We start from the raw sequence: 16,319 nt of genomic DNA, 5'->3' as shown, positions 1-16,319 counted from the left end.
CTCCCCCGCCCCCGGCCAGGCCCCTGCGGCCGTCACAGAGTCCTGACTCCAGCGAGTCTGGCCGTTCCCTCTGGGGTCAGGAGAGTCCCACATGGTAAACAGCGGGGTACCTGGGATTGGGGGTCTGCTTTCAGAGAGAAAGAAGGCCACAGAGCAGAAAGCACCTTGCATGGCCGACGTGTGCACACAGCAGGTGCTTAATGAATGCCAGGCCTTCCCTCTGGTCCTGGCTCCTGGGGCACAGAACAGTGACCAGGCCCACCTGCCGGCCTCGCCAGTCCTGCCAGCACAGGGACTTGGGGGCTTTTGTTATGGTCCCTTGCTGTGTGGTCCCCGTTCCCCTTCAGGAGAAGGGCGGGGGGTGGGGGGAGAGACCAGCGCGCCCATTCCCGCGGCCTCCTGGGAGCAGCAGGGGGCTGAGCCCCGGACCACCGGAGGCCGAGCTTCCACCCCGGGGGAGCCATCCGCCCATCCTCCCTCCTGCCCACCACCTTCTGACAGCCCTGGAGCTGTGTCCACCTCTCTGGTTCACAAGCAGCCTTCCCACGGCAAGGGCAGGCCATTGTTCCTGGTGTGAGTGTGTGTCTGTGAGTGTGAGTGTGCTTGCCTATGTTGGTGTGTGTCTGTCTGCATGAGTGTGAGTGGGTGTGCGTGTCGGTGTCAGCATGTGTCTGTATCTGTGTGTCAGTGTCTGAGTGTGAGTGCATGTGTCCGTGTCTGCAAGAGTGTGAGTGGGTGTGCGTGTTGGTGTCAGCATGTGTCTGTATCCGTGTGTCAGTATCTGTGTGAGTGTGAGCACGTGGGTGTGAGTGCGTGTGCCCGTGTGTGTCCACATGAGTGTGAGTGGGTGTGTGTGTCGGTGTCAGTGTGTCTATGTATCTGTGTGTCAGTGTCTGAGTGTGAGTGCGTGTGTCCGTGTCTGCAAGAGTGTGAGTGGGTGTGCGTGTTGGTGTCAGCGTGTGTCTATGTATCTGTGTGTCAGTGTCTGAGTGTGAGCACACAGGTGTGAGCGCATGTGTCCGTGTCTGCATGAGTGGGTGTGGGTGTGTGTGTCGGTGTCAGCATGTGTCTATGTGTCAGTGTCTGTGTGAGTGTGAGCACGTGGGTGTGAGTGCGTGTGCCCGTGTGTGTCTGCATGAGTGAGTGGGTGTGCATGTCGGCGTCAGCGTGTGTCTGTCTGTGAGTGTGCGACCGGGTGTGTGTGAGATGTGGATGGTGAAATACCATTTAAGACATTGGTATTCATGGACGTCTCTTGAATATGAAAAGAAAATATTTATTTCCTTTTTCGCTTGTGAATCAGAAGGCTCTATTTAAAGAAAGTACCCTCTGGTGGACTGCGGCTGAGTTATTACCCCTTAAGGAAGCAAGACTGCCCAGGAGGTATTCTTAGTCATCCTCTCTCCTTTTTCCGAAAATTCCTTATACACCCGCGCCTCAGAGCTGGGCCTAAGATAGTGCAGGATTTCACGGCCTGCTGGGGCTAAAAACGTCCGGACGTTTTTATGTCACGGTGCCTGGGAGGGATGGCGGGGGACCTGGGCCGCGAGCAGTTCCTGGGGACAGGGGCCCGCGTGGCTCTCGGAGTCCCAGCCCCTCTGCGCAGGCACACCCGGGCTGCCTCACCTCGAACCCCAGTCCCTGGCTGCCGGCCCGCGAAGAGGCCCCCCAGACCTGCCCTCACCTGGGTGCTGTTTGCACAGGTGTGAACACTCCCTGAGCGCAACTCAGGACTCTGGAGTCTTTCTGAATACATGCTGCGCCCCCTAAATGCATTCAGAAAACCATTGCGGGAAGGGGGTGGGGGTGGGGGGGCAGAAGCCCCGCGATGTTTCTAGGCCTAAAATAAAACTCCAGACAAGGCAGATGGAAACCAACGCCAGGCATGAATTAGCCGTCCGGGCAGAGGAGGGCAAAGCTGAGAGCGACTCTGCTGTGCTCCTGGTCCCTGGGGAGCCAGAAGATGCCGGGAAGGCTCCAGAGCATGTCCTGGTGCCACTGAGAGAAAGGGCAGGCAGTGTTTGGGGCTAAGAATACGGAGCCCCAACAGCAAGGCCATCAGACCAGCAGGTGGTCCTGGATCCGGACTCTGAAGCTGAGACCAGCCCGCCCGCCCCCAGCCACAGTGCACTCCCCACGGCTGGGATTCCAAGAGTAAACACAGGATACGGTCTAAGAGCCAAATCAGAAGGACCAAGGTGTGCCCCCCCCCACACCCCGTGCCTGGAGAACACGCCCAGTGCCGGCTTTGGGGCGAAGGATGCAGGGAGGAGGCCGGGGCGTGGTCCCCACATGGGCCGTGCGTGGGAGAGCACGCGTGGGAAGCAGGTGCCTGTGGGTTGGAGCACGGCCACCGGCGCGGGCTGCCCGGGGGGCTCTGGGACAGCTGATCTCTGCAGTAGCCTTGTCTGTCGGCCGAGTAGCTGAATGCCCCCAGCAATCTAGGCCCAAATCGGCCCCCACTCGGGGCCCCATGGCGGAGTGAGCGCCAGGAAAGGGCGGCCGTCCTCCTGGGAGCCTCTGCGCCGTCAGGCTCCCGGCTGCCCTCCTCCCGCCAGGGGCCCCGGCACGGATGCTGGGGTCTCTCTGGACCGGCTGTCCGGACCCCGCAGGACATCCTAATCTAGCGCGCAGGGAGGACTGTGGGGACTTTGGGCTCAAAACCGGGACGGTCCTAGGCACACAGGCATGGCTGGTCCCCCCCTCTGGCCAAAGCCTGGCGTCTGCAGGTCTGGGGTCCAGGCACCTGTATTTCTGACTCTCCGGGTGACTCCCGGGCAAGACCTTCGGAGGCAGACCTCTGCTCTCAGGTATCGGATGCCCGGGTAGCACCTTCGGGTACCAGCTGTCACTGCTTCCTCTGCAAACTCGGCAGACACTGCCCAGGGTCAGGGCTTACATCCCGTCCCAGGCTGGGGGACCGTACTCTCAGAGTCACCTGCAGCGCTGGGGTGGGGGTCCTGAGCCCCTCCTGAGGCCAGGGGTCCATCCACAGGGCCGGCTGGGTTGAAAGGGTCCAGGATCCCGTGGCTATTGGCAGTTCAGGGGCACAGATAGGTGCCTGGGGGCTGAGCGTGAGCTGTGTTGCCACAGGGGTTGCTGGCGAAAGAAACGCCCGTGGGTCCAGACCAGTGACTGGCCATTGCTGGTGTCTCCCCTGCAGGACGAGTGTTCCTCCCGAAGGCCGGGAGTGGCCAGGCTGGCTATGGGGGTACTGGTTACCTTCTCCCCATCGGGGCCGGAGCAGAGCCCACAGTGCCGGGAGGTTGATGCAGGGGGCAGGGGTGGGGGCTGGGAAGCTCATGCTTCTGGGGCCACCGGGTGCATCCAGATTGTTTATGGTGACAGGTAAGCATGTGCTGTCTCCAGGTGGACAAGGGTGCCTCGTCTGGTCGTCACGCGACAGGGACTGGGGACTGAAGTCCATTCCCACGAGCCTTGGGAAATGGTCCAGGCGGGAGCAGGTACTTGGTTATAACAGGAGTCACCGCTGCCCAAGCTCAGGCCTTGACGGCCTTGGGGGCCTGGAGCCTTGCGGGTGCTCGTGAATCCCTGCTGACCTCCGGGTGTGGGCACATTCAGCAGAAAAAGGACAGGGTCCTTTAGGCAGGGGTGTGAGGGAGCAGACGCAGGAGAAGAAAGATGGGCAGCCTGTCCCCTTGGAGACCGGGATCCCAGGCTGAGAGGGAGGCTGCGATCCGGGCCATGTGGTTGCAGCATGGGGCTTCCGTGTGACTCCTGGCCAGGGCGGGAGGGAGCTGGACCAGCACCCCCGCCCCCGGGGAGCTCCGGGCCGAATCTGCCCCTCCCCCATCGTGCGGAACTGGCCTCAGCCCTTGGACCTGGGAACACTTTCTGGGTCCTTGGAGAGTCTCGGCTGTGATCTGACGTGTGTGTCACAGAGGCTCTGGGGAAGTTAGAGGCCAAGCTCCCCCTGTGCTGACACCCCGACACCCCAGGAAACAGACTCCCCACTGAACTTCATCATCTTCCGTGGGAGGATCAGAAATAGCCGTCCCGTGATGAGGATGCTAGGCCCCCGCCTCAGCAAGGCAAACATCATGTGGCTAAAACACATGGAGGGACCAGCGCGAACAGGGTGTACGTTCTCCAAGGCCAGGCGGAGTCACTCAGTCTTCCAGTTACAGAAATGCCTCCAAATCTATGTGTGCAGCCTGGGGAGTAGCTTCTGCCTGGAACGTGCCCGCCCCCGATGTTCCGGCCGCCTGTGGCCCAGGGGGTGGCCCGCAGGCCTGGCCTGGCCAAAGGCGGGGCCCGGGGACCTCGAGGAGCTGGGGTGGGGGCCATGGGACAGCAGCGCTGGAGAGACGGGCAGCCAGAGGGGCCACCTCCCCTGTGACCCTGGAGCTTCCCACAGGCCCTGGGCCAGACGCAGCCGTTTGTTGACTGAGCAAACAAACAAGTACATTCATATTCAGGAACCAAAGCCAAGGGGATGAGGTGACCCACTCGAGGAAGTTCTCAGATCACTGAAACCCCATCGCTTGGTGTGAACATGTTCCACCAGCTCCTTAAACACAGGATGCTGAGAGCCAGTTACAGGCTGGGCAACGCTCTCGGCCCCGGAGAAGCTGGCCTCTGGGGGAGACAGGCGCTCAACCAAGAAACAAGCAGAGCTGGGCACTTGCGGGTAAAAAACTGCGCCTGCCGCCTCCCCATGGAGTGGGGGGGATTGGCACTCCTCAGCCCTGCAGGCCCCCCGCTGTAGGCCCGGGTTCAGGGCGCTGCCTCGGGGGCAGGTGGCGCCTCCCAGGAGCCGCTCCCCAGCCCGTTCCCTCTGGGCTGTCACTCTCGCAGCCATCTCTTAATTAGCAACATAAACAGCACGATGATAAATGTCATGATTTACTCAACAAATGATCAAAATCATTGTTTTTCAGACCCCAGGGCGATGAAATGCAATCACGGGGTGATTTATGCTGGCCGGTGAGCGGTGGCTGCGGGCAGGCTGGGTCTGGGTGGAGGGGGGCCGCAGCTGGGCAGCCTCCCGGGCAGACCGCCTCCGCTCACCCCATGCTCCATCTGTCCCCAGGGACACGGCTGCCGGGTCCGGGGTTGGGGGGGACACGTCTGACACGGGTGTGCGTCCTTCCAAAACGACAGGGAATCACTCCCTGGCCCCAAAGCACCCAGGGTGGGGGGCAGAGTCCGTGAATGTTCCAGACGCACACTCTACCTGAGAAAAGGATGCTCCTACCACCTTGACCCTAAAGGCGGTAGGTCACCTGCCCCAGTCGGGGACAGGAGCCCTTTTGCCAGAGGTTCGAGTCACCAGAACCGCGCCAGAACCGCGCCTTGCCTACCCCAAGAAAGAGAAAGAGACGGACCTTTCGATTTTATTTCAGTGGAATGGTCTAGGAGAGGAGTTCTCTTCTCCAAGTGGGAAGGAAATTACCTCCGCGGTGTCGCGAGATGACCGTAAGAATAACGGTGTGACCTCGGTTTGGACGCCCCGCCCCCCCGCGGGACCCTGGTTCTGTGCCCGCAAGGGTGTCCCCCTGGGTCCCCCTCTCCCGCTGGACCCCACCCCAGGCCCCAGGGGAGCAAGCACGCTCCAGAGCCCAGCCAGGGCACGAAGCCACCCCTGCCCCCTTCCGCCCTGGAGCCCAAAGCCGGCCGGGGTCCTCCTCCAGGGGCCATCTTTGCTAAAATGCCATTCGCTGCCTGCGTCAGTAACCGGAGGCCACGCAAACTGCAGAGAGGGCCGGCATGAGGGGCACCGGACATGGTCCAGCTGCCTCCCCGGGGACCCGGGTTACCTCGAGGCCCCTCCACTCTCCAGAACCACAGACAGATCCGGCCTCTGGAGCCAGGGTTCCCGCTCCTAATCTTAGGCCCTGTTTGCAGGCAGAGCATCGGCGAGGACAGGCCTACCCGGGAAGGGACAGCCATGGCCACGCTCCTGGACGCTGTCACACTCGGGGAGGGCACAGAAAGAAAGTGATACAGCAGAGTCTGCTTCAGGATACGAGTAAGGCCGTTTGACTTCCGCCGCTGGGGTCCAAGGAGCTAGAAAGACACCTGCTCCACCTCGGATCTATGTCAGGCAGAATTGGGTTCCCCCGGAATTTTCGGGGTGCCTGCTTCCTCCTCCCCCTCCTTCCCGCTGGATTTTGCCCTCAGTGCTCGACCACGACCACACACATGGTGACACAAACGGCTGTTCCAACCGTGGTGGACGGGACAGCAGGACACGAAGCCCAGAGACCCTCCCAGGGTCCGTGGCGGGGGCCTGAACTCGCCAAGGAAACGGTCAGAGAGACAAGGCCTGTGTGTCTGGAACACAACTGGAAGACATGGGACAGAGGGCAGATGCCGCCAAGTGCTGGCCGGAAAGGCGGTGGCCAGGTGGCAGCCCCGGGATGGAGCCACGGCGGAGGCTGGAGGTGCCATGGGGGCGTGTTCCCAAATGTCCTCGGGGGACGAATAACAGCCAAGTCAACAGTCACGGGCAGATAACAGCCGCAGCGGTACCAGGCCCGGCCCTGCGGGGCGCGGTGATAGGGGCTGTTTCTTTAAAAACTGAGCAAACAGGGGCCGCGTAAGAGCAGACGGGAGCCAAGGAGCCTGGAGGTCACCACCGCGCTCCCTCCATCACCTAAAGCCACCTCCCTAACTAAACAGTCCAGGCCTTTCTGGCACGTCATACAAATGCGCCTAAATTCCTCCGGCACAGCCCGGCGGGAAGCGCAGGACTGGCTGTCCTCACAAAGCCACCGCACAGCCCAAACCGCCTACCTGGAAACACGCCCCAGGGCCCTGCGTGTCTCCCAAGAGCACGTGACCCGCCCCAGCAGGCCACGCGTCCGACTCCCTGCTTCCCACGCGGCCAGCCAGTTCTGCAGGTGACCCCACCTTGAGAGGCACCCTTGCCACGTCAGCCGCTTGGGGACAGCAGGGGACACACTGCCCCCCCCCATTCTGTGGTCAATTCCAGGACCCTGTTCCTTCATCCATCTGGTCAACCAGCCCTCCACCTATGCTTTCGAAGCTGGCTAGAGAGCCTGGGCTTTAGCTGGCCCCCCGATGGGGGCATCTGTGTCCCCCGGTGTCCACCGGCCGTGTGCTACCACACACCACACTCCACCCGCCTGCTGGAGAGTCGGGGTGCCCGACATGTAGGACGCACCTGTCCCCCACCGACTCGGCCAGTGTTTCAAAAGCCGACAGGACTGGGGGAGAGGCTCAAGGGCTGCCCGGGGTCCAGGGGTCTCCCGGGGGTCGGGAAGGGGCCAGCCACAGTGCACCCTGCGTCTCTAGGGAGCAGTGGGGGCACAAAGTACAGCCTTCCAAACCGTAGGGACTCGTGAGGGAGCAGACAGACCCCAGTTCGCCCCTTGCTGGGCATAGAACACAGCGGCACGCACCATTTGGAAAATTCTCTAAGGCCACGGAGCAGGTGGGGGAGCTGGTGCCCCCAACCCTCATGGCCCTGGCCTGCCGTCGGGAAAACGGCTGTCAGCCACACGGGGTCCCCTTCCCTCCTTGGATGGCTCGCCCCATCCAAGACTGACCCCCATCCAAGCACTTTTGGCAGCTGTGAAATACCCAGAAGGAATCTGGGTTTGCATTTGCATTTTCTGGCCAGGCAGGGTCCCTGCCAAAAACACCACTAAACATCGGCTGTGCGGGGCTGGCAGAAAGGCCAGGCCAGAGAGGAGGGCACTTTCGTGGGGCCCGTGGTCCTCATGAGACCACCCTGAGAGCCCCCCAAACTGGGGCCCAGCGTCCCTTGCGGCTGGAGCAGGATGCCTCCCGGGGGAGGGCCATCTTTGGGGACCAAGCACCCCTCCTAACCGGCCTCACATGGGCCCCAGGACCACCGAGCCAGGCCAAGACCCTCAGGGGAATCTAAACCACGTGAAGCCCCCCCTCTGCACCCCCAATCTGAGACATGGGGCTCCTCTCGGGGAGCTGGCTGCCCAGGCCCTCTGGGAGGAGGCCCTGGCGTGGACGTGCACAGGGTGTCTGGTAGCCGCGTGGCCACCGGGCATGTTTTACGAGCTGCCCCTGCCGGGCCGGGCCCCCACCTCGGGAGCTGTCCTTTCCCGGGAGAGGCCATTAAGCTCCGAGGCTCTGCCGAGACTGTGGCCTTAGCGCCCGAGATCCAGACGGGAAACGCGGGGCGTTTGAAGACATGAGCTCATTAAAGACACATTTCCGGGAAGAGCGCGGGCGCAGCCGCCGGGGGCTGCCAGGCGTTCACGAGGCCCTTTGCTGTTTTCGCAGCCGCGTCGTGTAAGCTGCAGGATAAAACAAGCCTGGGAAACGCGACATTCGAGCGCTCTCTCCGACCCAGCCTCCTGCCTCGGGCGGCCCGGCTCACCCCGGCTTTATAAACAGCCTGCACGCCAGCTAAACGGCCGCGATCAATCACGCCCGCGCGCGCTGCTCACCTCCCATCCGAAGTCCGCCTCCTTCAGCGTAGCCCGCGGAGCCACCATGTATGGGCCGAACCGCTCCCCGACCCCCATCTTCTTCCGGGCCCAGATGCCCAGGCCGGCCCCCGGGATGGAGGACTCCCGGAGCTCGAAGTCTGGCGGGATGGGGATGTCCTCGGGGATGTAGACGGGGGCCTCGTAGGGCGAGCCTTCCTTGGGAGTGAAGTCCTCGCTGGTGGGGAAGGGGGACGGCGGCCCCATGGGGATGGGGGACATGATGCTGTCCTCGGTCTCGTCCTCCGCGCTCTCGCCGGCCAGCAGGTCAGGGTCCGGGCCGTACATGTTATTGACGAGGTCGCCGTCACCTGGGGAAACAACACAGCGTCAGGCTCCAGGCTCGGGGACCAGGTGACGAGGGACGGGAGAGAACGGAGGCGCCAGAGGCCCAGGGGCTGCCGGGCCACCACCCCTGCCCGGGGCACACGGCCTCTGCTCATCCTCGCCGGGCGGCCCTCACTTCCTGCCGGGGGCTCCTAAGGGACCCTTCCAGATGGCACTCTGGGGACAGTGGGGAACCCTGGGGCTCCTGGGGCCCCAGGCCGCGGCCAAGGACACACGGGCCCGTTCCGTCGTGGGCCAGGAGGAAAGGCAGTGGGGGCAGCTGAGGAGCCCACACAGGGCACCAACTCGTTTGTTCTGGGCCCATTCCCGCTGGCGTCTGCAGCCCTGGAAACTAGGAGAGGGACGAGCCCCAGGTTGGTGGGAGGACTCAGAACCGGCTTTCTGTGGGACTTGCCCCAACGCCTGGGCTGCCCTCTGGGACTGAGTGGGGCCGGGTGGGCCCTGGGGAGAGGTCCTAGAAGGTCCCGACGACCTCATGGTAGGTCAGGACGGAGGCCCCCTGAGGTCATGATTACGTGGTCGTTTGCTCGTGAGAGGGGTAGCAGGTCACGGGGCTGAGTACAGGGGCCCCGGCTTGTCTGTGCAGTACGGGCCTTTCCCCGGGGTCCAGCCTAGGAGGCAGTCGGTGCCAAGACAGTGCCTTGGAGAATCCCTCTTAGGAGGTAACGAAAGTGGATGGGGGAGGGGGAGGGGGACAAGCAGGCCCACAGCCAGGAGATCAGCTCCTCTCCCGGCCATCAGCCCCGAGAGCTGAAAACAGAGGGGTCTCTGGGCGCGCATTCCCGGCCGCGTGACCCTCGTGCCCCCCGAGGTGGGAACAACCCAGGGTCCCTCCACAGAGGAGAGGAAATGGTCCCACGACCTGGTCCGTCCACACAACAGAATGTGACTCGGGCTGCTGCACTGCGAGCCTTGCCGACCTCAGGGTGAGTGCAGGAAGCCCAACACAGAAGGCCACGTGTCCTGTGCGTCTGCATGGAAACTCCAGAAAAGGCAAACGAGGGGCATCCATCCTGGCGGGGGCTGGGGGAGGGGGGCACAGGGTCTCCCTTGGGGGAAGAGAAGGTGATGGAACTTGAGAGGTGGTGAGGGTGCCCCACACCACGGACGGACGTGTGCACGTTGAAACGGTGAATGTTCCTGCGACGTGAATTCCATCTCAATGCAGTTGCAGAAGGAGAGGGGCGGAAGGGCGGGGCCGGCGGGGGGCGGGGCTGGCGGGGTGGGCCGGCGAGCGCCCAGCAGGGGCCTGCTGACCTCTGGTCCAGAGGCTTCCGCCCCGGCCTCCTTCCGCACTGGCCTGAAAACCTTAGAAAGTGACCCAAACGCTGTGGTCACTTTGGCCCGCGTCTCGCCAGCCCGCCCGCTGCTCCCTGACGTCGCCTGGTGAAAGGCCGTCTCCAGGGAGACAGGACGCTGGAGAAGGACAAGTCTCAGTCCCCCTGCCGCTGGCAGACAGAGCCCTTCGAGAAGTAACAAAATGTTTTCTTTCAAAGGAAACCGAAGTCTTGGAGAAAGAATCACGGGGATAACACTGGTTTCATGTAGCAGCATTCACAGAAGTAATTATTCTGTTTTAAGAGGCCAGCGGTTCCTTTTTTAATTGACTCGTAGGATCCTTTCAAAACTGCAGCAGCAGAATGGCAGCTGTTGCAGCTCCGTCCTCAAGACCCGAGGCTGTTTTGGTTTGAAAGAGCCGGGTAGCGGGGCCCTTCCCTTCCCAGAGCTGCGGGTAGGGTGGGCGATGAACCCGCCACCTTACCACCTTACCACGTGACCTGGTGACTGAGCAGAGCTTCCCTGACCCTTCCAGGGTCTGACGCCTTTGCCCCGGGGACAACCCGGAGCCCAGGGCTGCTGGGCAGGGCTGCTGGGCAGAGGAGGGGGCGCGCCCTATCCCGGCTGCATCCACCGCAGGGCCCCGGTCTCGGCTTTTTGTTTTTTTCTGTTTGAATTCTACTTCCCCAAACTCCTCGTCTGCTGGAGGAAAATCAACGCTTGAAGGGCATGTTTAATTTACTGGCCAAGCAAACCGCTTTGGAGAGAAAGGTGGTGTTTCCTGCTGATTAAAGGAAGGCTGCGGGCCGCCCTGCCTCCCACCCGCCTCGGTCGCCAGTTGTCGGGGGTTAAGTGATCGCCTGAAGCCACCAGGAAAACCTAAGTCTCACTCGCAGCCCCCAGGGCCGGGGCCAAGAGGGGAGGGGTCTTCTTTCAGAGGAGGCCCGTGAGGGTGCGGAAAACATTCGGAGAAAAGGAGGTGCGGTGAGCAGCCCCCACGGCTCCAGAGAAAGCAGAAGGCTGGAGCCCGTGCAGGACAAGTGCAAACTGTCCCCCTAACCCTCTCCCCCGCGCCCTGGGTCCCTGAGCCACAGAGAGGCTGGATGAAAGAACATCCCACAGCCCTGTGGTCCAGGAGGAGCCCCCGGGCCCCGAGCTGGTGGGCATTCCCAGGGAGGGGGTGTCAGCGCCCGGCCGGGGCCCCCCAGGCCTGCGCCTGGCAGCACCTTCCCAGCCAGAACTCTCTGGAAGGTCGGAATGCAGCGCCAAGAACAGGAGCTTTTTATGACCTTGGAAACGCAGGCTGTGCCGCACTGTGATTTACTCGTCAGGACGTCAGGACACCGAGGTTCTGCTTTGGGATTTTGTTCTCGTGTCAGGCTCGGGGGTCACGACCGAGTCTGTCATTTCCCAGACTTCTTCTGGGAGACCAACCCAAGGAACACAAGCGGGGGAGGAGGATGCAGGTGGCGGCGGGAGGAGGAGGAGAGCCGCAGAGCCACCCAAGCCACAGCCATGGTGCTCGGGCCACAGGGCACCTGTTCCAGTTGCCACGTCCCTGCCGGGGCTCTTATGGACCGCATGCCAAAACCTCATTTGGAGGCTTGTCACACCCCATTTGACGTGAGAGTGCTGGTTTCTTGGTCTCATAAACGGGTCCGGGAAGTGAACAGACCCAGCTATACCCAGGTCTGACCTTCGCCCTCACCTGCGCTGCCCCCCCAACCTTTAGTTTAGGGCTGGGTCTCCTCCAGCTGCACAGTGGCAGCCTCTGCCCTCTGTGGCCCAGCTCCCTGAACTGGAGCCACCTCTCTGCGCCCCCCCGCCCCAGCAAACGTACAGCCAGGACTTCGGGGTCTGCAGAGAGGGGAGGCCCCCAGGTAGCACCTTTGTGCCCAGCCGGCTGGCAGTGGAGGGTCCCTCGAGCATGGACCCCACGGGCTGGCGGCCCTGCCGTGGCTGAGCCAGCAGCAGTCTGTGAGGCGGATGCTGAGGGGGTGTAGAGACCTCGCTTCCCTGAAGCTCCAGTTCCTGGCTGCTCCTAACCCCGTAACGGGGCAGATTTCAGCCTGGATCCGTGGGGCGGGGGAGGGGGGGGCATGAGGAGCTTCTCTGAGCCACAATATGTGTTTTGTTCCAGTTCCTCCTTAGTTGGGGGTGGGTAGGAGAAGGCTTAGAGCATTCCAGGCCCTGGGGAGCTGATGGGCTGCCTGCAGGACCCAGGAATGAGTGGGTGTGTGAGTGTGATCACATGTGAACGCATTGTGTACGTAAGTACATGTCCAGGTGTGTGTGAGCACGAGTGTGCATGTGAGCCCATGTCTGGGTGTGAGTGCGATCACGTGTGAGTGTGTGAGTGCACGAGAGCCCGTGTCTGGGTGTGTGAGTGTGTGCAAGCGGAGGCAATGACCCTGACGGCAGGTCCGCGTCCAGCCCGCTGCCTCCACGGCCCCGTGGGCAGGGAGGGCATCCCTCATCTCGCCCCGAGACCCCCGGGGACAAGGAGAAGCAAGCCCCCCTGTGGGGCCATCACCTGGGGTGTCCTAAGGCAGCCTGCAGAGACGGCAAGGGTTGGGGTGGATGCGACATCGCGTCTTTCTCAGAAGACTGGCTGTTTCTGAAGAAAATGCTTCCGTGTTCTTTCCTTCCTTTTTTCCTTTTTTCTTTTTTCGCCTTTTCTAGGGCTGTACCCGCAGCATATGGAGGTTCCCAGGCTAGGGGTCCAATCGGACCTGTAGCCACTAGCCTACATCAGAGCCACAGCCACGTGGGATCCAAGCCGCGTCTGCAACCCACAACACAGCCCATGGCAACGCCGGATCCTTAACCCACTGAGCAAGGCCTCAGGGATCGAACCTGCAACCTCATGGTTCCTAGTCGGGTTCGTTAACCACTGTGCCACAACAGGAACTCCCCATGTTCCTTCCTAAAAAGCCGGCGTGCTGCCCTCCCAGCAGGTTGGGTGCTGACCCCCGCCCCTTAGGGAGGCTGTCAAGAGTGCAGACCCCGGGTGGGGAGTGGGGGCTAAAGATGGTCTCTCAAGCCACCCAAACCTGGGCGTTCCTGGGAGGCTCCACCGGGCTTCTGGGACCCTGAAACCTGACGGAGGAATCCAGGAGGCGTCAAGCTGGGGGCACTGGTGCCCAACCCCAAGCCCTGGCCTGCAGGCGCCCCCTGGACCCTTCTTCGTCCAGCTGGAGCCTCTCGCCTGGGGTGGGGGTGCCACAGCCACCAGGGCAGAGGGGCCAGGGACAGGGCAGTGTGCTTGGAGGAAGCTGTCTGGGCCCAGAGGTGAGCTCTGCCCGCTGTCAGCCGGGCTTTGCCCACATGGCTGGGCACAGCTGCCTCCCCTGGCCCGTGCCCCCGAGACCCCCCTTTCCTCCCGAAAGAGAAACACCAGCCACACAAAGCACAGGGGCAGCATTTGAGGGTAAAACTGAAATGCATCCAGGCCCGAGGTTCCGTTCTGGTTACACTGTGTCTCACCCTCATCATTTGAGGTTAGAGACGGAAGTGGGTGTGTGAGCATCGCACGAGGGCAGAGTGGCTGCAGAGGCTCCTGCGGGATGACATGTGGCGGGATGGGGGGACATGCAGGGTGCAGGACGAGGCCGTCTGACTTGTAAACCTGACGCCCCTTTCCCATAGTGAGGGCTCACCCAGCAATCACCCCGGGGTGCTGAGTCCCAAGGAGATTGTGCTTAGTCAGCTTGATGCTCCTGCCCCCAAACAGGGCGGAAGTGTTCCTTAGAAGAGAGAGGAGAAGAGGGACCCCAGCCCCACAAGCCGAGCTGCCCGGGGAGGGGATCTGGGGCCCCCCTGCCTCCGTGCTGGCAAGGTCGGCTCCTGTCTGCTCTTGGCCCATGCCCACGCCCTACGGACCTGGGATGCTCAGCCCTTCCCTGTGATGCCAGGCAGGCCGACCGCGCCTCATCTGGTGGCCTCCTGCTTCTTTGCTCCCCAGAGCCCCTGGCCGCCCACATCTCTCTCCAAGAGCACCGCTTCCTCGGTCTGGGACGGGCCCAGGTTGGGTGGGGTCGCTCTCATTTTGCAAGCTGCCCCCTTCCTGGAGACCCACAAGGCCCAGGACCAGGAGCTCCCCGGCAATCCTGCACCTGGTGACACCTGAACCTCTCAGAAGAGTGGGGCTTCTTGAGGGAGACCCGCGGCCTGCCTGGCAAAGACGTGACCAGAGTCGACGATGCCAGACCCGAGGACATGGGGGAACTGGGCACTGAGGGGACACCTCGTGAGTCAAACAGAGTAAGGACGATGCTGAACTGAGCTGGAAACTGATCTGCAGTGTGGCCCCTTGTCTGAAGGAGCCCAGGATGTTGGGAGTCAGAGGCGGACATGGGAGTGTTCTGGAGATGAGGCCAGACTGTGTCTGGCTGTGGGTCAGGCCCAGGTGTCCAGGGAGCTCCACACCCAGAACTGCCCATGGGACACAGTCCGGCCACCCCAGAGCACTGTCCTGAGGGGTAAGTCCAGTCTGAAGGGCATGTCCTGGGCAGCAGGGGACAGGCCCCCGAAGCAGGGCAGCCACAGTGCAAAGCTGCGGGTTCCTGGACGGAGGCCAGCTGAGAGGGCCGGGCTGGGGGACTCTGAGCAGCTTGGATTCCGGGGCTTGGGGGCTCTCTGAGTGGGGTCCCTGGGCACAACGATACCCCCACCCCCAGGCAGCTCCACCTGCACCCCAGGGGGCTGGACAAGCCAGAGTGAGGACCATGGCAGGGGCTCGGTGTGGGGGTTCGGCAGGGGGCAGCCCTGACCCTGCACCTGGCGGGGGGCAGGTCCCCTTACAGCCTCCCAGAGCTCACCCTGGAAACCAGAGTCCACCCACACGGCCCACCTCATGCATCCCTGACCTGTTGCAAGGAGTCGAAAAATGTGCCACTTAGTACACGAAGCAGAGCGGCCATCCTCAGGCGAGCCTGACCCTCACGCATGGGTGACCCCAGCTCGTCCTGCACCTGCTTGTTCTCCATCAGAAACACCTGAAGGAAGGCATCTCTGTTAAAGAGGCTGCGTCCGGCAGAGCTGGGCCCAAGCCGCGTTCATTCCACCTTGCACCCTGGCTGCATCCGCACACGGACCCAGGGCCACCGCCGCCCCCATACGGGTTTGCCGAGGGCTCCCAAGGATGGGAGAGTCCTTGCCCAGCCTGCAGAGTGGCCTCCATGGGGCAGCCCCAGACCCGAGCTGCTCGCTTTTATTAAAAAGTTTTTTGGGGGTGAAGTTGCCATAGCATCCCCCAGCATTTCTCTCCCCCGGCGTTGTCAGCAGAGGGGACCCACTGACTGTCCAGGAAATGCTTTGTTGTGTCTTGGTGAGGCCAGGCCTGGCCGGACCTCTCAAGCCTTTTCAACGCAAGCCTTCTACATAGAGGCCACCAGACATGGGGCCACACATCTTCAGGAGGTGATCCCCCCTCCAGGATCTGTGTGGGGCTAGGGTTGAAGTCCCCAACATACAAGCCAACAGCAAGGACCCCTGACAGAGGCTGCTCCCAGGGAGAGGCCAGCTGGGACCTGGCACACCTCCCCAAGGCCACCTGGAGGTTTTACTGCCCAGGTACCATCAACTTCACCAGGGCTATCAAAGCAGCATTTATAAAGCGCTCCCCGGTGGCCTAGTGATTCGGGACCCAGCATCGTTACTGCGGTGGTCAGTGTCATTACTAGGGAGCGGGTTCCACCACTGGCCCTGGAACTTCTGCATGCTATAGGCATGGCCAAAAGGAAAAAAAAAAAAAAAAAAGCAGTATTTACAAGCTACTGTTGACTTCAGCTTCTAAGAGGATTGCGGTGGTGGAGAAGGGACAGTGCCCGTCACAGCACTGGGACTTTGGGACACACCCCTGGTCGGCCACAAGGCCATGCACCTCTAAAACCGTCCAGGAGAGGCTGCGGAAGCCACTGGGGCACCACAGGTGGGCCTGGTCAGAACACTGCCCGACCCTTGGTGCTGATGGGGCCCAGGGTGCTCGCAGCCGGCACTGCAGTTGTTCTAATGCTCGTCGCCGCCCCGTGGGGCGGCAGAGATGAGGTTTCACCTGTTTTGCACATCGTGGGAGAGAAGCTTGGGAATGAGGGTTTGCTCAAGGCCACACAGCCGGTCAGGGCCAAGCTGGGAAGTCACTCGCACGATGACTTGATCTAAAGCTCTCAGACCCCGTGTGACACGACTCAACATTCTCATTGCAGTGAGAAAACGCCTTAAAAAGTGTCCAGCACT

At 62.2% G+C, this 16,319-nt stretch overlaps 1 protein-coding gene across 1 annotated transcript in view; it reads right to left on the bottom strand.

The window, feature by feature from the left end:
* PRDM16 (PR/SET domain 16) overlaps window positions 1–16,319 on the bottom strand; it is a 308,400-nt gene that overhangs the window by 199,471 nt on the left and 92,610 nt on the right. The window contains 1 exon segment of the mRNA XM_021095209.1: window positions 8,418–8,767. Coding sequence (XP_020950868.1) covers window positions 8,418–8,767 — 350 coding nt within the window.

This window comes from Sus scrofa, chromosome 6, assembly GCF_000003025.6.
Source record: "Sus scrofa isolate TJ Tabasco breed Duroc chromosome 6, Sscrofa11.1, whole genome shotgun sequence".
Lineage (NCBI taxonomy): Eukaryota > Metazoa > Chordata > Mammalia > Artiodactyla > Suidae > Sus > Sus scrofa.
The sequence above is the reverse complement of the archived record's forward strand: the minus strand, read 5'-3'. Positions and strand labels throughout refer to the sequence as shown.